Source organism: Zeugodacus cucurbitae, chromosome 2 (assembly GCF_028554725.1).
Source record: "Zeugodacus cucurbitae isolate PBARC_wt_2022May chromosome 2, idZeuCucr1.2, whole genome shotgun sequence".
Lineage (NCBI taxonomy): Eukaryota > Metazoa > Arthropoda > Insecta > Diptera > Tephritidae > Zeugodacus > Zeugodacus cucurbitae.
Window position 1 is genome coordinate 57093994 of NC_071667.1, and position 25027 is coordinate 57119020.

A 25027-nucleotide genomic window follows, 5' to 3' on the forward strand; every position below is an offset into this window, starting at 1 on the left:
GAATATTTATTAACTCCCGAATTCTTGGATTAAATTTATTTTTTATAACCTTAATTTTAATATATATTCTTAATATTATATCAATCATAACGATATGACGGGTTAATAGTGCAGAAGTCATTTCTCGATTCGGTTTAACACATTGTCTGCCAAACGGTTTTGACGAAAACCGTCCAACTTCCGGGTGCCAATCACATTTTTATACTCTCGCAACAAAAGTTGCTAAAGAGAGTATTATAGTTTTGTTCACATAACGGTTGTTTGTAACACCAAAGTGGTCAGGGTGAAGAGTGGAGTTCAAATCCGAATGTCTGTCCGTCCGTCCGTCCGTCTGGGCAAGCTGTAACTTGAGTAAAAATTAAGCTATCTTGATGAAACTTGGCACACTTATTTCTTGGCACCCTGAGGAGGTTGCTTTCGAAAAAGGGCAAAATCGGACCATTGCCACGCCCAAAAAATGGCGAAAACCGAAAACACATAAAGTGCCATAACTAAGCCATAAATAAAGCTATGGAAATAAAATTTGGTATGAAGAATCGCACTATGAAGGGGCATATTTGGATGCCATTTTTTTTTTGCAGTGGGCGTGGCCCCGCCCCCTACTAAGTTTTTTGTACATATCTCGCAAACCAATAGAGCTATATGAACCAAACTTTCTGCAGTCTTTTTTTTTAGCCACTTCCTAATACAGTCCAAAAATGAAAGAAATCGGATAATAACCACGCCCACCTCCCATACAAAAGTTAGGTTGAAAATTACTAAAAGTGAGTTAACTCACTAACGAAATACGACAGCACACTAACTTTTACAGAAGAAATGGCAGATGCAAGCCGCACTCAGATTTTTTTACAAAATGGAAAATGGGCATGGCGTCGCCCACTTATGGGTCAGAAACCATATCTCAGGAACTACTCGACCGATTTCAATGAAACTTGGTTTGTAATAGTTTCCTTACATCCCAATGACGCCTACTTCCTATATACCAGAACTTTGAAGACGAAGAAAGAAAGAAGAAGAAGAAATAAGTTTTTCAAGTTTAAAGAGAATTAAAACCTATTTACGAAATACGACAGGTCAAGATAGGCTTAATGGTCTAGCATCAATGAATATTCATAGGGATATTGATCTGTCAGTTGATGAAATACTAGAAGAATTCTTTCAAAAACCAAGGAAAATATAACATGGAATGTGAGATCCCGTGTAATCTTCAATTAATCACTGAGCTTCCGCGATACTGCTTGTACAAATGTAGAGAAAGTTTGAATTATATGAATAACAACAAAAATCTTGTAACTTATTATAATTGCTTATAATGTGATGTGATTTTTTTATCAATAACCTCATTCCAAACCCATATCAACAAACATATATTTTTCTCTGAGTTTAGGGGGTGTTTTAACACCAAACACACCCCACTTTCCCCCCAGGAGCCGCCACTGCTCCTACTTATCCAGACTAGAACCCGACGTACCGCATGACACTATCTCTTTGCATGTCCAACGTACTACTCAACTATGGTCTGACCCTGTCAAAACAGTTCGTTTCCTGGGCCTCCCGTTAGATGACCTCGATGACAACTAAAATTACGTTTTTCGCTTCAATGAGAGTCTAGATAATCATTATAACAACAACAACAACGAATGGCGAAACTATTGCTAATTTTGTTAAAACCTTTAAGGGTGGAAAAATGCTTTTCAGGCCATCGTATTCTCGATCAAAGTGAAAAATATATAATTGCTTTTTGAGATTTTTTTTTATTTCACTTTATAGAATATAAAAAGTCGAAGTTTAAGCAAAGGAAAGACGGAGTTCAGAAAGGACTTTCGGGAGTTAGTGTTGTGACGTCACGATACCTTACAAACCCTTCGTTACTTGAAATGACGTAGTACATAAACAGGCTCACGGATGAACTTTGGACAGTCTTCTGGTTTATAAAGTTAGTTAGTCGTTTAAATATTTTTATTTATTTAACCGTATATAAGTACATATGTATGCGTTTCAACAACAAAGTAAAACAAGCTTATGGGTTTGGTCAGAATCTAATTTTTTTGAGGTGATGAGTTAGCATAAAAAGTTATGTATCACAACTAAAAGCAATGGCAATGACATTTTCGTTAGATACGTCATTTAATTTACAATTAAAACACTGAAACACATTTAATTAAAAATACTGTAGAGTACTACTATAGTATTCAGTGTGTACAAATTTATAGTTTATCAGCCAAGTTTGTCGCTATTTTAATAACAATTATACTTATACACAGATATGTATATCAAGCTGTGCGTACACGCATACAAAAATAACAATAAAGTTGCATTAAAAAAATCGTAACGCTTCCTGGAATACAACGGCAAGCACATTAAGGCCACAATTGGAAATTTCCACTGAGGCTTTTTAGTGCGAATCTACAAGTAGTCTCGTTTAATTTAGTCAAATGGAAAACCCATTTTTAAATTGCACTTTAAGACGACCTCAACAATGAAATGGAATGCCGAAAGTGCTGACCACAATTGGACAACTGTGTGCGCTTGCGCATCGTGTGTTTTTTTAGTGCTGACTCATTTCAGTTGCTACAGTTACTTTAATGCAAGCACCTTGAGCAGAACTTCTGTAATTAATTTCATTGTGTTTTATGAACTCGTTTGCTTTCCCCAAGTAAATTTCCATAAGGTCGCTGTCGCTAAGGTCAAACCTTTCAACAGTTATTTCGATAAAGCATTTGATAATAAAATTTGAAAATGAAATATTTGAATAATTTAATTTACGTGTGTATGTGCATGAAAATACATATATGCTTGTAATTTATTAAGTTTAATTACTCGCGCTTAGTCGATTGCGAATATACATTTTTACAAGGACTAGTACATATTGGAGTAACGTTTTAATCCATTGAAGCATCCTCGAAGATCAAGATTAAAGAGTATTAAATGTTTCGGGTTATCAGTGCAAAGAGAGTTCGATGGATAAGGCTATTCCAAAATGGCCTTATCCAAATGGGATAAGACTATCGGGACAAAATTGTCTCTTCGATATATCTTCGGTATATAGTATGCATCTTTGCAAAGTATCATCATATCACAATCCACTCAATCTTACCACCCTCAATACGATTTGATGCTCATTTCTTGTAAATCACATAATTTCTTACTTTAAATATGGTTAAATCAATTTATCAATTAATTTATTATTCATTTATTAGGTCTACAACTTTGCTTCCGCCGTTCATTCGGCTCAAAAAGTGACATTTCCTGTTGAGAATAAGGGATGCTAACAGATCTCTAGAAATATTGTGTTGGGTTAATGTTGACACAAATGTCCAAGATCGATATAAAAAAATCGTCCATTGCTTTACCCTAGAGACATCTATTGGAAAACGGCGGAAGCAAAGTTATAGACCCAATATAAACTACTGATTATTTTAAGTAACAAATAATTGATATGACGGTACCAAATGAGGTAACAAATAATTGATTTCAACAAATAGTAACCGCCTGCGAAAAACGAATGGAGAGAGAGAGAGATTTCTCATTGTTGTCATCGAGGTCATCTAACGGGAGGTGATTGAGGGGAGGTGATTAGTGTCATGCAGGGACTATAAACATCTCCCCTCAGATAACGGTATTAACCACACTGCTAATGAGTGACATATATGTTTAATCCATCATTTACACATCATTTACAAATAGATTTCGTTGCGTCAGCTCATCACTATATAATTTGAATAGATCCATAACTTCGTCAAATAAATACGCAAATTATTATTATAAAGAAGGTTTTCAGATTTCTTGAAATATTTCAGTTTCCCTAAATTCCTGGTAATTGGTAATTTATTTAGTATCTTGTTCTGCCGATAATTCATCATTCATTACTTCGTAAATATTATTTATTCTGCGAAAAACAGTTATCTTCTATAATATAAAAATGAATCGCAAAATGTGTTGCTAAGCGCATAACTCAAGAACCGCTGGACCGATTTCGCAAATTCTTTTTTTAGAATGTTTCTAGAGGTACCGGGATGGTTTTTACGGAGAGAAAAATTTAAAAAATTGCCTGAAAAAGTCTTAAATCCACAATTTTATAATCTCCCATACAAACAATTTGTGTCGTTAGTCTCGCAAAAAGTTGAGAAGGGCCAAACCGATCTGGCTAATTTTAGTTTTAAAATATTTATGGAAGGCCAGGGAAAGATTAGAAAGTAAGTAAATATGGATAAATTGTGAGGAAGATAACAAGAAGATGATTTTTTTTGAATTGACAACAAAATTATAAAAAAAAGAAAACAAAAAATAATTTTATTTTCAAAGTTGTCTTTGTGGCTTTGTTAAAATATTTTTATCATTATTCAATTGTATTCATCGAAAGCCCAAAACAATTTGTAACAAGTAGGGAAAGGCAACCAAACATTTTATACTCTCGCATCTTATTGATGTAATTTTATTACACACAATTTGAAATAAAGTCCAATAGAATAACGAAAATCCTCTTATATAGTATATAAGGGCTGAAGTAATTCTTGAACCTATTTCACTCATTTTCACCAATAAGGTAAACGGGAATAGGGGCAACTTGGCACCTGTTAGTAGGCAGACAAACGGTACTTTCGGCCTTGAAATTACTACTAAATTGCAAATCAACAAACACCAGTCTGCAAACTCGCCAAAAAGAGCTACAAAGGAGATTTTCCAGATATTCAAGTCGCTGGAAGCACTGCACAGGACTTTAAAAGATTTACGCGACAACGAAAATATTTTTGGTGAAGCCATGATTCTGTTGGCAGGTGATTTTCGCCAGACTATTCCAGTTATTCCTGGATCAACTGTTGCTGACGAACTAATCACATGCCTAAAATCATCTACTTTGTGGCGACACATAAAAAATCGTCAATGAACAAATAACATACGAGTGTTTCTCCAACAATATGGTGGAAATGGTAGCGACGCAGTTGACACCTCAATGAATTAATAACATTTTTAACGGGCTTCTGTCACTTGATGGTCTCGAAAGAGGACCTTATTCATCGTGTTTTTCCTGACATGAAACCACAATATAATAACCATAAATGGCTGATTGAATGGCCTATATTGGTGGTAAAAAACAAAGATGTCGATGATCTTAATGCGACAATTTAGGATTTCGTTCCAGGAGAGTTGACACAGCTACAAACCCGGGTGACGTAGTCAATTATCCCACAGAATATTAAAAATTGCATTGACTATCACCTCTCACTTTGCAATTAAAATTAGTGTAAGCTGTCATGGCTATGAAAATGGTAATCATAAATAAGTCACCGTAACAATCTTGGCTTGGCCAACTAGCAAATTTGCTAATTTGTAATTATGATGATTTACGCTTAGTACAGATCTACCATAATGTATATCAACCGGCTATAATGTTTTCGTCTTTGCGCGTAAGAATTTTTTGACTATATTGAAAAAAATTCTAAATTAATGTATACCTTAGCCACAAAAACGTGTGGCCGGGTCTGCTAGTATTTTATATAATTTTTGTATGTGTAATAAGCTACAAACAATTTTATTCAAACACCGAAACATCTTTTCGGTCCGAAAATTTTTAGAAGGCATAAACATGCTTTTGCACTTCACATCATTACGTAAACTGTTGGTTTGTTTAGTGAATTTGCATTCGATTTTGTCAACTCATGTATTTGATACGTGAAAATTTGCATCACGTCCAAAACACACAATACACATCTTTAATTGCTTTTTTGACGTGAATTCTAAAACATTAAAGCATTACATACGAACAATTATTTATTTATTTATTATTATTATGAAAGCATGACTCACAGGAAACACACGCAGAAATTTCAAAGAGTCTGTGACAAAGTTCCCAAATGATTTATGTATGTATGTTATTGGCGTTCAACCGTTTATCCGGTTATAGCCGAATCGATGAGAGCGCGCCACTCCTCTCTTTTCTTCGCAAAATGATTTAACCAAAAGAAAATCTAGCAAAATATCTTAAGTGAATTACATTTGAGCCAATAACAAAGGGGCTTCTCACCAATATATGGGATTGGCGGGGGAAATACACAAGAGCATTTTTTCATATCATTTGATCTATATTTAAAGTCTGAAATTAAGCAACGCGAGTTGAATATCAGGAAATAGAAATAAAATATTTGGCTTCTTTGTAAATTACATTCACATTGTATAATGTCATAAATGATTAACGCTTGAACCTTCAGGAGATGTGCTTCTTGTGAGTAAGTGTAAGTGAAACAAGTAAGGAAGGACTATAATGACGAAAATTATTATTATAGTATGTGAGAGCCTGTGTTATTCCTGCTTCTGATTTCTCTCTTTTTTGTGACCAAACTACATTATATCCAAATATTAACCGATATATACGGTATAAATGTTTGAAAAACCTAATACTTGGTATATGGGAGCTAGGGGACCTGATTTTAACCATTTTTGGGACAGAGTAATGCTTTTATAAGTAAAATATCTCTGAATGTTTTTAGAATATCTGAGAGATTTGTCGATATTTTCGGTAAAAACTTAGCCATAATCACTGAAGTCAATCATGTTCGATATCTGGAGCCTTGAAAATTTATGGTCCGATTGCGACAATTTTTAAATGATAATATTCCGATATCTTCTGGTTGGTTCTTGAAAGTGAACGCATTAGATTGAATTCAATATGTTATATGGTTATCATGATAATAATGTACCAAATTTCGTTGAAATTGGTCGAGTAGCTCATGAGAAATATTTCAGGCTCAAAAATTACACAACCACACAAACAAAATTTTGGTCATGACCTGTGATTCCACATCAGATTCAGAATTTTGACATAACCGCAGAAAACCAATATGGCGGACAACATTTTTAGAGCTTCATCAGAATCGCTTGAAACGAATCCGGTGTCGGTTTTCAAATATTCAAAATGGCGGACGCTATTTTGAAAAATTCAGCGGTATCGCTTGAAACTCGCTACTCGCGCGTTTTCCAAGGCGCTGAAAACGAGTCCGGTGCCGGTTTTTCAAAATTCGAAATGGCGGATGCAATATGGCGAATTTTTAAAATGTGTCCACCATATTGGTTCGCCATTTTGAATTTTTGAAAAGTAACGTCAAATTCGTAATCAGCGACCCCAAAGTTAGGAAAAGTCCAAAATATTATAAGGTTAAAATTGTTCAAAGTATCAGAGAAATTAGTCCGAGAATAATACCGAAATGGTCCTAAAATCGTTTAAAAAAATACATTTCGATAAATAAACAAGTCTCAACTTTTCCCGTGGGGATCAAATCTTATGCTTTTTAAACTTTTTGACTTTGATACCCATTTTGGGATATTTAATGCAACTTATAAATTTTATTTATTGAAATAACAAGTGGCAACACTTCTCAAATAAATTTCAAACTACACTCTCATTGTAGCTTTAATCATAATGAAGAATTATAGCTCAAGATTTTGAGAACTTCAACTAAAATGCCAAAATAAAATAAAAACAAGTAAGGAAGGGCTAAGTTCGGGTGTAACCGAACATTTTATACTCTCGCAATTTATTTATTTAACTTTATTAATATTATATAATACACAATCTGACCCACGTATTCGTCATATATATTGTATAAAGTCCATTGAAAGTTGGAACCCATAATATTAGGTTAGAAGCACCGAGGTCCTCATGTTCGATATATGGGGCCTTAAAAACCTATGGTCCGATTTCGGCGACTTTTAGAATGGGGCTGCCACACTATAAACATAGTATTTGTGCAAAGATTTGCACCGATATCTTCACTAGTACTTACTTTATATATTGTACAGTAAGCGATTCAGATTGTCTTCAAAGTTCTGGTATATAGGAAGTAGGCGTGGTTGTAAGCGATTTGGCATATTTTCACAACATATCATTGGGATGTAAGGAAATTATTAGAAACCAAGTTTCATTGAAATCGGTCGAGTAGTTCCTGGGATATGGTTTTTGACCCATAAGTGGGCGACGCCACGCCCATTTTCCATTTTGTAAAAAAATCCGAGTGCAGCTTCCATCTGCCATTTCTTATGTGAAATTTAGTGTTTCTGCCGTTATTCGTTAGTGAGTTAACCCACTTTTAGTAATTTTCAACCTAACTTTTGTATGGGAGGTGGGCGTGGTTATTATCCGATTTCTTTCATTTTTGGACTGTATTAGGAAGTGGCTAAAAAAAAGGACTGCAGAAAGTTTGGTTTATATAGCTCTATTGGTTTGCGAGATATGTACAAAAAACTTAGTAGGGGACGGGCCACGCCCACTTCCAAAAAAAAAGGCATCCAAATATGCCCCTTCATAGTGCGATCCTTCATACCAAATTTTATTTCCATAGCTTTATTTATGGCTTAATTATGGCACTTTATGTGTTTTCGGTTTTCGTCATTTTGTGGGCGTGGCAGTGGTCCGATTTTGCTCAACCTTCCTAGGGTGCCAAGAAATAAGTGTGCCAAGTTTCATCAAGATATCTTAATTTTTACTCAAGTTACAGCTTGCACAGACGGACGGACAGACCACTCTTCACCCTCATCACTTTGGTATATATAACCCTATATCTAACTCGTACACCAACTCTCGAGATTTACGAACAGAAGAAATCTCTTTCATAATATGCAGTTATAAAGCGTTGTTCCAACATTTTACTACAGCATGACACATTAAAAAGAGGTATTAAATTGAAAATATCAATTTTTGAGAAAGTGAGGACTTGACTTTATCTTACAAACTCATTTTACAAAAATTTTCACCAACTTATTAGGTTCGATAAAATATGTAGTTGAGAGTGTAATCCCATTGTGATCAACTAAGAAAGAGACCAACTAACGGTGGAGTGCTTGATCATAAATTAATAAATAGAGTACGCAGAGAGCTTCGAACAATGCTTTTCGACAATGGCACTTTGGTGGACAAACAAGAACAATTGTAGACTTAAGTCAAATATATCGGGTAGACAACCAATCTACAGAAGTTAAAAACTTAAGCAAATTCATACATATATGCCCTATAGCACTTTTATCGATAAGCTTAAGTTCACAAATATGTATGTGACAATATGTGAGCGGAAATAGTATATTTATAAACATATCTTCAGAGCAAAAGCACAATAGCAACAAATTGAACAACAACACAAAGTGCATTGATTCCAATTATCATAAACAGAGTTTAGTGAAGCAAATGTCCGATTTGATGAAAGCAGGCCGCCCAGAAGCGCTTACGCCGAGTATAATGGCGATAACAAATGACTTATCAACCAGCAGCTAAGCAAATAGCTGAGACAATAGCTCAGCAAAGAGCGGCAATCAATTGCGAAAACAACGAATAATAACAATAGCGTATGCAGAGAGCGCGCTGTGATTTATAAAATTGAGAAAGCGAAACGAGAGCGGATTAAAACTTAATTTAGGAGAGAGCGCGCTGAGCTAAAGCTAATTGCAAGTTCGAGTGTTGTGTCTCAAGCGGCACTTAGGAGACAATGAGATTTATGATTTAACACAGAAGGCTTAGAAATCGCCAAAAGCACTCATCATAAACGTGCGTTTTCCACTCAAAGCCGACTGCAATGCCACTTGTTGCACTCATTTGTTACTCACGAACACTCACTGAGTTCATGGCGCGCAATAAGTTGTTGTGTGGTGTGCGGTGCTTTGCGAAAATCCATTGCTGTAAGTTGTTGTAAGCTGTAACCCTTTGAGCTTAGCGCCGCGCCGGCTGCTGACTTCTGATGAGAGCGAGCTGCGCTTAAATGATATTGCCAAGTTGTTGCAGAAATTATTTGCTCAGCGTATTTCGAGCATTAATGGTGTGGCATACTGCGTAGCGCGTACAAGTCAAAACGAAATCGTAACAAACCGAATACCAAACGTTAATCAGCCGTGACTGTGCGTGTCAGCGGGTGCGCGTGTGTGTGTGTGTGTATATTTATATTTTTGATGCAATTGCAGTCAAATCGATTTTTGTCATTTTTGCTGCAAAAGTAATTTGAAAAGAATTGCAAGAAATGAGATAATATATTAACGAAGCGCCTGCGAAACAAAAGACTTAAGCAACGAACGCGTTGGCCTTACGCTTGCCTAGCCAAAGGCGTTGCGCATGCGCAACATAAACAAAATCGCCAAAAGTGGAAAATAACGAGTGATTTGGTTTTTAAACAATTCAATTAAATAAATGTTGCAAAATAAAATTGTTTATTGAATTTTTGTGCCTAAATACATGAAAAAATATATGTAAAAATTAATAATATGCGCGCATCATACATCTATTAACTGCTGACCAAAAATACAGCAATACATACAAATGTGCATTACAAAATAACAGACAAAACAAGTTTCCATAAACGCTAGTGTGTTTGTGTACAAAACTTTTGTGTCAATTTAGGTCGAGAATGTGTTTTTCGGACAGCTTCGAAGCGCAGAAAAATACGGAAAAAATGTTTTTGAGCGAATTTTTGCATAAAAGTAATGAATGTTGAAAAGTTACTAAAAAATAAATAAATTAAAATTACTACAACGCGTTAATAAATTAAAGCAGCACGAAAATAAAATTCAAAATTATATGAAATGTGTGAAAATATTTTAAAATAAATAAATTAAAAAAATAAAAAATATAAAATAAAAAAAAAATAAACAGAAAATAATGTAAATTTTTTTTTAAATAAAATTAACAAATTAATGTAAAATAAATCAGCCAAAAACGTGCAAAAAATATTTTATACTACAATAACTGCAGAATTATTCAACAAAACGCATTTTTAACAATAACAAAAGTCGTATTTGTGTAGAATAAAATCAAATAAATAACATAAACTGCTCATTCGACCAGAAATTCTAAGCAATTTGCCCCAAGGCGATTGCAGAAACTCGTGCAAAGTGTGGCAAGTGTATTCGCAAGAGGCCTTCCCAGCTGCAGCAGCTGTCACTGCCACTGCCACTCCCCGCGCCTGTATTGACACCAAAAAACTACATACTAACACACAGTTAAAGCCGAGGCAATCGCGCTGAAGTTGTAAACGCTAAGGAACATTGTGCTACATGCCACCAATTTGTCGATTGTGCAACAGCGCTGTGTGAACAAAAGCAAAGAAAAATTGCTGAAAATATTAATGTAAACAACTCTTAACCGCAAATATACAATCACAACAACAACAGCGTAAACCGACGAAATTGCAACGAAGAATCATTTATCCGCAAATCTGCAAGCATCTTACTGACATCGAGTGTGTGTGTGTGTGTGCGCTTGTGCATGGCATATTGCACAATTCTTCGCCGATGTCTGGTGAGCAATTAAGCGCGCTTACAGCGTTCGCCAGTCAGTCAGCCAACCAGCCAGCCAGCCCGTACAACACGCCATGCCACTGCCAAGCCTCTGGCCAAGTCAAGCACCTGAACGCGGTAGCCACTGAAAGCTGCATAGCATCCACATATGCTGCACTCTTGTTGTTGTTGGTGTTGGTGTTGCTGTAATCATATGTGCATATTATACATATGTATGCATGTATAGTAGTGTCTAGTATTTGTGTTTCTAAGCCATTGCTTTTGTATCTGTGTTCATCACTGAAGTGCTGTGTGTCTATTAGCAATGCATCGCAGCTACGCAACAGAAGCACACAGACACACACCAACAAACATAAACACACAGATATACAAAGGCCATGCGAGCGCTGGTGTACTGGTTTTGTAATTGCAACCGATTGCAATGAAGTAAAAATAAAAATAGTAATAATAACCGAAAAAATACAATAACCGAAAAACACAACGAACGAAACTTTGCCAAAAGTTTCAGAAACAAAAATCACATAAAAATATTTAGCGAAGAGTAACCAACAACAAACAAACAAGCATTTAATAGTTGCATGTATTGGAAAATCAACGCAAAGCTAATAAAATAAAAAAATCAACCGAACCCACACACTCAAACACATACATTGCCGTGTGACCTATATACTTAGTTATAAATATACTTTAAGTTGTTGTTGTAGCTATAGTTGTTTTTGTTTTTGTTATTTTCTTGTGAAACGTGTTAACATAAAATCGCCAAAATTGCTGTGCTACTTTGTTCCAGGATTATGGGGTACATCATGCGGCGCTTTCTGCGTTCGGCCATGATCGTCTTCAGTTGGTTCGTGGTGCCCTACAGCCGATTCACCAACATCAAAGTGAATCGCAAAAAGTTGCCGCCCATACGGAGTCACCTGCTGGAAATACCCGCTGTCGATTTGGCCAAACTGATTCGCAATGGAAAGGTGAGTGAGAGATTTGTTTTTTTTTATTTATTTTAGTTTGTTATTCTTTTGTTAATCACACTAAACGGCACTATTTACTCAACGTGCTCAAATAGTAATGTTTATGATAGATTATAATATGGCTTAGTAGTACAGAGAGTCTCAAATTTCTAAAGGTTTTTGAAATTGGTATTTTTTTTTTTTTAATTCAACGTAACTAAGGGTGCCGAGTATCCAAATTATATGAACGACTCAATAAATGTAAGCCCGTAAATACGTTAAAGAACTTTACATAGCGAATGAAAGTATTTGGGGTTTCCTACAGAAATTCCAAGGATTTCTGATATCAACAATAGGTATAATACAAGGTGTGTTCAAAAAATAACGGGAATTGTAAAATTTCCAATTGTTCAAGATCCAATTGTCATTATTTTTATTTTATTTTTTATGTTGATATACATGCCTCGGAAGTGCGAAAAAAATTTCTAGCAGCCGCTAAAAACACTTATTTATGAGCCTGGGGCTTTTCGTTTGTTAAATCCCAAAAATTGTGTTTCGACGATTGGAAGAAGCGCTGGCTTATCGAATTTGGACAACATCATTCGGCAATTGAACAGTAAAGTCCTCTCTCGATGAATCAAAATCAAGCTCTACAAGTCGCTTATCATTCCCGTCCTGCTTTACGGTGCAGAAGCTTGGACGATGTCAACATCAGATGAGACGACACTAGGAGTTTTCGAGAGGAAAATTTTGCGCAAGATTTATGGTCCTGAGAACATTGGCAACGGCGAATACCGCAGACGATGGAACGATGAGCTGTATGAGTTATATGACGACATTGACATAGTTCAGCGAATAAAAAGACAGCGGCTAACCTGGCTAGGTCATGTTGTCCGAATGGACGAAAACACTGCAGCTCTGAAAGTGTTCGATGCAGTACCCGCCGGAGGAAGCCGAGGAAGGGGAAGGCCACCGAACTGCGAAGGAAAGAGAAGAGTGGCGCGCTCTCATCGATTCGGCTATAACCGGCTACACGGTTGCAACGCCAATCACATACATTAAAGCAGACGAACGAATGATTTTTGAAAAAACCAAAATTCTCGTTATTTTTTGTACAAACCTCATAGTCGCCAGATTTGAACCATACTTCTTCTGTGGGGATATTTGAAAATGTATGAATATTGTATCATGTATCTTAAAAACATACTAAATCCATAAAATAGTTTGAGGTCATGCTCCGGTTGATTGAACTTTTGATTTGTAAAAAATTATAAATAATATGGTCTTAAAATGCCAATGATCTTAACTAGACTGGTGCAATTTAATTTTACGGTCATCCAACAAAATTTCACGAATTTTTGCGATTCTTTCCTGTAAAGAGTGCATCACTGTACTGGAACGATTACAATGAACTCAGCAACGCAGTACCTGATCTGAATGTATTGGAGAAGATATGTACCAAGTAATTGAGATTTTTGTTTTGTGACACGATTTAGTATTCAGCCAATAATTATTTATCATCCATATTAATACAACTTGATTGAGAGTATTCTTCAAATTTAAAAATACTGTGACAATATTGATACAATTTGGTACCCCCTGCCGACTAAGTAAAGCACGACCAAGCCTCAGGTGGAAGGATCAAGTCGATGTAGACCTGACGAAGCTTGAAATTTCCAACTGACGACTTCGTTTGCAATGCGTGTGCAATGCAGAAACGACTGTCAAGGGCTTATTGACGTGGCCAAACCGAAACCAGGTTGTGGTGCCAAATTGGTGATGATGGCAATATTAAAAGAACGTCAGTTATAAGAAAAGCAGGAATGTTACAGACAGGGATGGCATCCTCAGTTTATTTGAAAGGCATAATGTCTTTGTAGAATCGAGATGTTCTATGAAATACATTATAGATAAATATATTTGCTTATAAGATATTGTAGAGAAGTACACTAATACACTACTTCAAATTGATGATAATTCAGAACATTTTGATATCCGAAAGATCTTGATCAACTTATTGCGCTATGATCACCTCGTCGTCTTCCAATTTCCCTATGATAATGCTCAACATTTATCAGGATCAGTGAAATTCAAGTAAAAAACTAGATGCTCAATGGTTAAATTAGCCGAGTACATTAATCAATGATTCGTCGAAGTACATCAATTTCAGCTATTCAGCTTCAACCACTGTACTATTTTGCTATATATTTATATATATTTTATTATCTATTTGCTTTTTCACTTAACTCACTTTCACTTCGTTCTATTTGCAACGACGCTTTTATTACAAAATTAAAAGTCTGCCTTCCTCACATTGGTAACATTTTGCAAAGCTCATTAAAATTTATGAATGAAACTTTTTTTATTCAAATTTGTCATATTTACATTTGTATTCGTGAATTCCCAGACAAACATGGGACCGGTTTAGTTAAACGAAATTGGCATAAATTAATTAACTAAAATTTCATGGTTTTATTTTCGCAAGGTTTGTAATAAAAGTTGTATATGGAGTGTAAGAAGCGGGCGCGCCTATGTGTATTTGCGTTTTCAATAACATAAAATGAAAGTATTCTGCACAATTCTAAAGCATTGCCGGTAATTATTATTAAAAATTAAGTTTGTCCTTTTTCAAATTTGGCTTTAAAAGATGGCTGGATTTTAATTAAAAAAATAATATTTTTTACTGTGTTTATTGGCATATTGGGTACAGTTTGGCCAATCCCCTGTACTTTGCGGTGAAAAGGTGTTTATGATACGTGTAAAACACAAAAAATTTACTGAGCTCCTCAACAAGGTTTGTAGAGGTTTTAGCACTCATTGGATAGATAAATCCATAATGGAAATCTTCGTCACGGGTATCAGTCATAATACCAAAACTAATCAACCATCCGAAACGAAGTCGAAATTATATCCGACCAAGGACTGTTAGCTCAGTAGTTTAAATTATAATTTGGAAAGAGTTTTCTGATATTTAACAGCAACAATAAGTCAACACTAGCTTCTTTTATTACACTATACGGCAAATTTCTGGATATTTTATCTTTCTCGCCGTATATGTTCACCGTATTTCAAAGTTAGCTTTTAAAAGCGTTAATTATAATGATTTTTAATAAGTCTGTTTTCGATATTCGAAGGCAAATATTTCGAGGCTAATTTCAAAACCCGGAAAATATTAGGTTGGATAATATCTTCCTTCCGCCTTTTTGTCTTTTGAATTTCGTGGCTTTGTATGAAGCGCTACAGAGCTCGTATCTGGCAATACTATAAATCTTTGAAAGGTCTTGACATAACCTACAAAACGACGCGTTAAACAGTTATAGCGTTATTTTAAAGTTTTCCTTCGTTAAAGGCAAATCCGCTAGAGAAACGTTCCGTGAGATTAATGGTGTTTTGAGGGATGGTACGCTATCACTTCGAACTGCGGAGGATTGGTTTCGACTATTCAGAGCGGGTGAAAACGACACCATGGATAATAAGTCAGCATGCGGAAGACCTGTAACGAGGAATACCGATTAAATCATGGAAAACATCGAGTTAGACCGGCATGTGGCATCTCGTGACATCGCCCAGGAAATGGAAGTTAGTCAGCAAACCATTTTAAACCATCTGCAGAAGGTTGGATACATAAAAAAGCTTGATGTTTGGGTGGCGCATGATTTGACGCAAAAAAAAACCTTCTGAACCGAATCATTTTTGAAGCGGTTGGTGACTGGCGACGAAAAATGGATCACATTCCACAATATCAAGCGAAAACGGTCGTGATCAAAAGCCGGTGAATCGTCCCAAACAGTGGCCAAGACGGGATTGACGGCCAAGAAGGTTTTGCTATGTGTTTGGTGGGAATGGAAGGGAATCGTCCAATATGACCAGACGCTTAAATCTACCATCTACTGCGAACAATTGGACCGCTTGAAGCAGGCGATCGACCAGAATCGTCCAGAATTCGCCAACAGGAAGGTGTAGTGCTCCACTAGGACAACGCCAGACCACATACTGCGTTCATGACTCGTCAGAAGCTACGGGAGCTCGGATGGGAGGTTTTATCGCATCCACCATATAGCCCGGACATAGCGCCAAGTGATTACCACCTGTTCCTGTCCATGGCGAACGCCTTTGATGGTGTAAAGTTGATCTCAAAAGAGGCTTTTAAAGAGTGGCTATTCGAATTCTTCGCAAATAAGGAAGGGGGAAACAGATTATCGAACAAAACGGTGCATATTTCAACTAAATCCGACCACTGTAACACTTTTCATAAAGCGGGAGGTGGTTATTTATCAACCTAATATACTTTTTTTACATAAGACTCAATCTCCCAAAAAAAAATAAGTTTGGTCCAATACTCAGCTGAGTGTTGTACAGTGTTATTATAAATTAACCAAGGGAACCACCTTCTAAATTAAAAACGAGTTTTAGAATAAAAGTTATATATATTAAAAAACATACATATGTACATATAAACATGCTTTAGTTTCTTTCTAAGCGTGTCCAAAGCATTATTGCAAGTCACAATACTTAAATAATAATTATGAAATAATACTTGAGTATTGACTAGAATTATAGCACGGTATTTAAGCATTTCTACTACAATTTATAATAATTAACTGCTAATTACTGCAAAAATAAAACTAACATTCTATAGAAGCATTTACAAATCGACTGACTTTGGTAACAAAACAAAACTTGTGCACAACGGAAAAACACAAAAATAAATAAAATAGATATCGTAGTAGTCTAAGCTAAACACCTTTTCCCCGCTCACTCTGAGGCGGCAGTTAAAATATGAGCGTATTATTTAAGTAATTCAAATGAATGGCAATTAAAATGATTTGTTATGATTACTGCGGCATATACAAAGACAAAACTGCGATTAGCACGAAAGAACGTTTTAAAGATTGATAGTGATGCGGAAAATGTAGGAAGTTCAAAGCTGATATGAGTTTATATACAGTATGGTTGCTTAATTGACTCCTGCTTAATTGGAATGCCTAATCGAGTGGAAAAAGTGTCAAGTCATGTGCGCACATTATTGCTTAATATTTGAAACATTTATCTAAACGAGAAACTGAATGAAGTGTGGCGCTGGAAGAGGTATACATCAACATCGCACAAGTTTTGTATAAACTTCTATATTAAAAGAAATATTCTCGCTTAATTTTATTGAGAAGTATATTTCATTAACCGCTTACGGTAAAAAAAAACAACCGGAAGGAATCGTTACGTTGGTTATATGGATACTAGTTGAGTGTAAATGTATATTTCTTCCATTTTGATGATTTTTCAACTTTTCACAAGCCATACGATCCTCACATACTAGGCACATACCACAAAATGAAGTGAAGTTTGACTAAAACCGACTGATATTAATTTCGCATTTTTCTTCTTCAAATATATCCATAAAAAATAGTAAATAAAATGCATACAAAAAGCAATTGTAGTTTCTTTCAATTGCAACAAATTGAGATTCGTGAGAAATATTTACGTAACTAAAACGTGCCACACGCTACAAATGTTATCTAATTGTATGTGATATGACTTAATCTATAAATATTAGGGTGTACATTACATTAGGGTTTACATTAAATAATATGTAGCCATAATACAGAGGTAGTCAAAATTATTTACACACATTTTTTTTGCGTCAAAAGTATTTACACACGGCGATTTGGCCTTTATCCTTGGACTTGGTTTAAGCTAGAGTAGTAATTGGATTCTATTGCATTCATAACAACCTAACTCAGCCTTAAAATATAAAAATTGGTGAATAAAATGTCGAAAACAAAAGAATTAAGGATTATAACTAGATTGGAGGCTGTTACTAAGTTTAAAACTCGGGTTTCGGCTTCGGAGTTAGTTAAAACTTATAGAATTTGATGGAATACTGTTTATAATGTTATTAAAAAGAAGGAAACGAAGTATTGCAAGGACAATTTAAAGAGAACTGGACAGAAACCTGTGATAACTCAAAGAGAATGCCGAAGATTAGTAGGAACTGTCATACAAAATCCTAGAAGTAGTCCTGTTAATATTGCAGTAGCATCGAATCAGCATATTGCATGAACAGCCAATGATGCTACACTGCTAAGGACATTTAAAAAATGCATAAAGCTGACCACTTCTGAAACCAAAAAAGCTTTATTTCCGAAACCACAAAAGCGATATGCCTCTCATTTGCCTTAAAATGCATCCTAAAGCCTGTCGTGGGCAGATAAGACTGAATTTCAGTTCCAGGGCTTCTTTAGTAAACGCTTTATGCATTTACCACGAATTGAGAAGAAGAATAATGCAGTTTAGACGCTAAATAAAGTCGGGAGAGACATTATGATTTTTCGAAATTTTTTTGGAAATTTTCCTTACTTCTGTTTTGAAGAGTTGATACTAATTTAGGGACCCTAAATCATCCGGATATATCAGAATTCACATAACCATGCCATTCTAGTGGTCCGTCGGCCTTTTCCAACTATTGACTATATTTTACTACAGGACAATGCTCCATTTCATGAAGGATCTTTACCTACGAAAGTTTTAAATGAACCAAATCAGGTTGACCTCCGCACAGCCCTGACCAAAACTTTAGTCAAAATGTTTGGTCTTTCATTAAATATCAGAGGACAATTGATATAATAACCGAAAACGCTGAAATTTCAGACATTTGGTCTAAATTAACAGTTAACTTAGCGCACAATTGTGTTGAATCAATTCGGACCATAAAGCAGGCTGTTATTGATGCCAAAGGCGGTGTAACCAATTATGAATTTATCGCCTTAGAATAGTAACTTAGACTAAACATTAAAATTAAAAAAAAAAATTATCATTAAATAAGAACAGGATAATAGAGTTCAAGTTGTGTGTCAGTACTTTTGACTACTGCGTGTCTTCGGTTCATTTGCGTATTTCTCCGCCATAGCAATTCTAGCCAAACTGACTTCATTCGCTCAGGAATAGATCAAGGTTTACAACAACATAGCATTTTGTTACCCTGCGACAACAACAACAACAAGCGAAAGCTTTTTGAGTAAAACTTGTGAAAAAACGTCCGATGTGTAAATAATTTTGACTACCTCTGTATATTGATTGTAGAGTGCAAATAAACTATTTTTTTTTGCATCATTGTCATATCTTCAATAATAACTCTAGCATAAAAATATACTTTTTTTCAATGGAGTATAATATAAGGCAACCGTATTAAATATTGAAAATAGTCAGCTTTGAGGATTATGAGGATGAAGAACAGATAAGCCAGTGACTTTTTGATTAAAAAGTCAGTTTTTTTATCTCTTTCATATTTCCATTATTCATTTTTCCATTTAGATTGTTTTTATAGCATTTGAAACCAAAAATATATACATAAACTATCACTGACTTATCAAACAATCCTCGCAATGATTATTAAAATATTATTATTATTTTTTACGAAAGATTTAAAGATTAAACCATTTATATATACATAATATTATATATATGTATGCATGATATACATACATATGTACATATGTATAGATTTCAATAAATCCAGCATATGCCAATGGTAGACATTCATCTGGGATTTATAATTATTGACAGTTGAGTGCTATTACTGACGCTTAAAATACTCATATATTTATAAATACGCAAATATGATGACATTTAGAGATAAGCAATTAATAACGCTTCAGGGGGTTTTGAATAACATAAGTATTTAGATTAAAACGCAATATAGTGATTTTGATTGTTCGTCAGTGTAAAATTTTTTTTTCACATACGGATGATAAATAGTTGTATATTGTAAATTGATCAGGAAGACGAGACGGGATCTGTCTATCCTTATATAAATAAGAGATAAATAAACAATTTGACGCCAAGAAACTTTAACACTAAACTCGCAAAAGTAGAGTAATACTAGGTTAAGTTAGATTGAAAGACTGATCATTGCTTTTAGGTCGCAGCGGAACCCACTTGGACAGCTGGTTGAATGCTGGTCTTTTGTGATGCCAACAAAAAGCACTCCTATCTATCTATACCCCACTTATCAACAAACCGCTTTGGATCTTTCGCAAATTTATTGAGTCGACTAATGTCCATTCGCTGGGCTCGGTGTACCTACCGAGATACTACGAGTTTAGTTTGGCGAAAGCTGGACATTGGAGGAAAAAATGTCAAGATGATTTCACCTCGCCCTACTTTACGGTTTTGGCAGCTTGACAAAATCCTTAATCTCACCGCATGCGTGACGATGTCCAGTTAGCACTCCTATGCTTGCTTCCTTGCTGAGACAGAGCAATTCAAAGAGCTCTTGCGCTTTAGCCCGGGCCAGAAGGATCTTGCAACCACACAAGATTGTAAACGGTAAACGCTGAGTTCAAGCGAGTTCTGACTGTTCAACGCTCGAACGCAAGTGGACCACGAACTATCGACTTATAAAAAAATAAATAAAGATTGAAGATATTGATCATTGAAACTCACTGTCCTAATGGATTCTTTGACTTTAAGAATTGGTAAAATTAACCTCATCACATTGATCATTAGAACCCTACCACTACAAAGGAATATTTTTTGCCGGGCACAAAAAAATTTTGTAGACCTAATACAATTCAACCAAAGTAAAGTAAAACTCCGTTATCTAAGAGAGGTTGGAGCAGAACAAGAGATTTCCAACCGTTCCAAATCCTTGCTTATAAACCAAATCCAGCACACAGGCAAGAATTCCATCACAGCTTGGTGTCCATAAGACTTTAAGTGAGAAATAGGCCGATACAATTCAAGATCAGAAAATTATGAGAGTGAGACCTGACCTCTCTGCAAGTTGAGGTTATTTTCGAAAAGAGGCAAGGTAATTTCATAAAGTATATATAGAACAAAATGTTTAATACACAATTTTACATTGACTGCTCTAGAAAAATCTGTGCCTCAAAAAATACCGCCTATACAATTATATGTATGTATGTATGTATTATATGTATAGTCAACCATTGAAACTATTGCGATTTATGAAATTTGTGCATTATTTTGCAATTCTTTTATGATTGTGACGCAAAAACTGACGTTTCCATTAGCTTCGGCAATAAGTAAACCGACAATCCTACGTAACAAGTAACAATGCAAATGCATATGCTGATATACATATATACAAGCTATATACAATATAGTATGTATGTTGGTTTGTTGCTAAATAATTGGGTTGCTCTTCACGCTCAATGGTTTCGATTGTTTATGCGCGCATGCGTACATTTGCTCATTCATTCAACAAAGTATGAAGTATGAAATATATTGACATGTCGGCACATAAATGCGTGTATATAAGATTTACACGTTCAGAAAAAGACGTGCTTATAAATAGTATGGCTTTAGACACATGTAGTAGTTATATATGTAAGTAATATTATTAACTGTTTTTTCTGTTTTTTTGTGGCTCAACGAAACAAAATTCACCTTGATTGTCGCTTGCACCGTCCGGCACAACAATGTAAGTGAACGACATACACATGTGTATGTTGGTATGTACACGCACATAACCTCATTGTACTATAAACAAACCATGTGCAGAATGGCAAAAACAAAATAAAAATATTTTGCAGATTCGTAATTCTAGTTACATACATATGTATATACTATATAAATATATATATGCGCGCACTGATCAAGCTCAACTTGCTGTCAAATAGTCAATTTAAAAATAAAAGCGTAACAGTCAAATTCAAAGCCAGTCATGTTGCCAGACATTTTGACGCTGCTTATTTCACAGCTTTTATACATACATACATATATACATACATATATTGCCAATAGTTGCGTTATTGCATTTGTTGAACGACCTCCATCGGTATCAATATCGTGCGCGAGCGGTGCCCTATGCACGCAGCAAAAACACGTATGCAGACGACAATTAGACAAACATAAAACCATACAAAACTAAAGAGTCACCGCCTCTATTGTCTCTGCTGTCAAGCGCTTGGATTACCCACTAAGCTCTGCGTTTGAATTCAAGCATTTGTCTGCGATTACGCTTGCTCTCGCAGCGGAGCTTGCAATTGCGATTACGGTCGCTGCCCTACATAAGCGTTTGAGGTCGTTTCTTGCCAGCGATGAAGGTAGTGAGTGAGCACGAGTGATGCATCTTTTTCATTGGCATTCTCATTAATTACGATTATATTCCATATTGTCATTTGACATCTACACATTAATATACACATATATATATGTACATCTGTTTACTACCCAGTAAAAAATCTTTGAATTAATACCAAAATCGAGTAATAAAGGAGTAATGATTTGTTCATCCATTTCGAGCATTAAGTGAGCAATAAAGCCATTTTCGTTAGTTTTTACAAAAATCGTTTGTTTCCTCGCTTTTTGATACATTTTGGAGGAATAAACGAGGTTTATGAGAAAAGATAAAGCGTAACGCCTAATCATAACTGTTAATTGTTATGAAATTCTTTTATGTTCTAGAAAAGCGTATTTTGTCAATTTAAATTAGTTTGAATTTTGCAAACAACGCGTCAACGTGAATCAATTTTCGCGAATATTTGTATAAAGTTGTTATACGGGTAAAAAGTGATAAATTATATTATAAATGTATTAATTATTTATAAAAAATGTGTGAATATATTTATTCTTAAGACAATTAGTGAAAAAATAAATTTAAAAAAAGTCTACCAGTTATCGAGAAGCTTCTTATGAAGAGGCGTCGAAACCAAAAGAAATTTTGATATTAATGCATTTGAATAATCAGAGTGAAACTCCTTTTTATAATAATTGTACATAACAAAGTTGAATTTATAATAAATACTAAAACTGAGTATATTGGTCCATCAAAGCCTTCAGACGTAAGAGCTTTACTTACCAGAAGAGCTGATAAAAAACAAAAACTTTTGTTTTTCGGTGAGATCTGAGTTGTTTATATTTCGTTTAAGTAACTAACATATGCTATTTTTTTCATATTTTGCAGAATCCGTTAAAGCAAATTTTACATTATTTATGGACTTTTAAATCAAATCCATGAAATTCACTAAAATCTGCTCCGACTTCAACTCTTCGTAAATATGAAAAATACGTCTATTATTTAGCCACTCTTAACATTATTTTGAAATATCATAACTATTTCTGTTAAGTGAATTACTATTTCTTATATCTTAAAAATGAAGAAATTAATAAAAATTTTCATCTATTTACAACACTGTTTATATTTTTGTGTGTCGGATTTCTGCTCTTTTTCGTACTCTTTCTAGAGACAAAGAAGATTACTCCCTCTGCTCTCGTTTCGGAGGTCAAAAAGAGCTCAAAAGAATGCTCGGTTTGCACTTCATTTGGAGTTTAAAAGGAGTGATCCCTCGTAAGGACATGCTATATTAAAAAGGAGTAATAAATGCATGAGTCTCTGAGCAATGTGGAGTAATCCATGGCTCGGAAAGGAGCGATCTAAGATTAATCTTTGGATGATCGGATTTTTTACTGGGTATATACTATATGTGCAAATATGTCATATGATGTTTCTGGTATTAATGCACGTATGTGTTGAAATTAATATGTTTTTATGGGTTTTTGCTTTTTCATAAAATTTATACATAAAATATGCACAAACACAAATTTATTTTTGGTAATGCGAATCTGGAATAAAATTGGGAAGGCTTCTGACTCATATCAAAAATTCATGCCATATCTATTTTATCATCGGTAGGAGGAAAATATATAGGGTTTAGGCCAATTATTAACCAATTGCAACCATTTTTGGTAAGAATATATCTATCAAGGAATATATTATCGCAAAAATTATTGGGATATTATATATATTCAGATAAAATCTATTAGTACAAATCCACCTAACCACTTAAGACCAACTGAAACGATCTGCCCTAATTTTATTAAGAATTCTCAGTTATTAAAGAATATATGAAAATGTGTTAAACGTCGTAGGTCGCTTTACCAGATTCATTACCATATAATTTTTAAAAAGTGGTCCAGTATTTTTCGAAATATATATATAATATAAATATATTTCGAAATATTATTATTAATGGATCACATTCGACAATATCAAACGAAAACGGTCGTGGTCAAAGGCCGGTGAATCGTCCCAAATTGACGCCCAGGAAGGTTTTGCTTTGTGTTTGGAGGGATTGGAAGGGAATCATCCCCTATGAGCTGTTCCCATATGGCCAGACGCTTAATTCTACCATCTACTGCGAACAATTGGACCGCTTGAAGCAGGCGATCGACCAGAAGCCTTCAGAATTGGCCAACAGAAGGTTGTAGTGTTCCAACCAAGACAACGCTAGACCACACACTTCATTGATGACTCGTCAGAAGCTACGGGATCTCGGATGGGAGTTTTTTTCGCATCCACCTTATAGCCTGGGCATAGCGCCAAGTGATTACCACCTGTTCCTATCCATGGCGAACGCCCTTAATGGTGTAAAGTTGAACTCAAAAGAGGCTTGTGAAAAGAGGCTGTCCGAGTTCTTCGCAAATAAGGAGAAGGGCTTCTACGAGGGGGATATTATGAAGTTACCATCTAGATGGAAACAGATTATCGAACAAAACGGTGCATATTTGAACTAAACCCGATCACTGTAACACTTTTTATAAAGCATTGAATAAAGAGCAAAAAAAGCGGCCAACCTAATATATTGTAGTTCAGAATATTGAGGGAGTAATAAATTTTCATACAAAATGGAGACTTCTTGCCATCTTAGTCCATTTAATTTCCATGTGAGTGTGATGGAACTATTTTTCAATAACCGAGGTTCAAGTTACCCTCAACTTTAACAACGGTCTCTCCTAGAAAAATATAAATGAACAGACAACTTTGTTTGTGCTATTAAATTTCATATTTT

General features: G+C 35.0%; 2 protein-coding genes across 8 annotated transcripts in view; one reads left to right on the top strand and one right to left on the bottom strand.

Moving 5' to 3' along the window:
• Nucleotides 1-25027, bottom strand: part of LOC114803657 (succinate--hydroxymethylglutarate CoA-transferase-like) — a 77735-nt gene that overhangs the window by 39539 nt on the left and 13169 nt on the right. The gene's annotated exons all lie outside the window — the stretch shown is intronic.
• The window catches only part of LOC105209533 (fatty-acid amide hydrolase 2), a 39077-nt gene that overhangs the window by 8459 nt on the left and 5591 nt on the right, over nucleotides 1-25027 (top strand). For both annotated transcript variants that reach the window (XM_011179959.3, XM_011179961.3), the window contains one exon: nucleotides 12059-12239. In XM_011179959.3, coding sequence (XP_011178261.1) covers nucleotides 12059-12239 — 181 coding nt within the window. The remainder of the gene's footprint in view (nucleotides 1-12058; nucleotides 12240-25027) is intronic.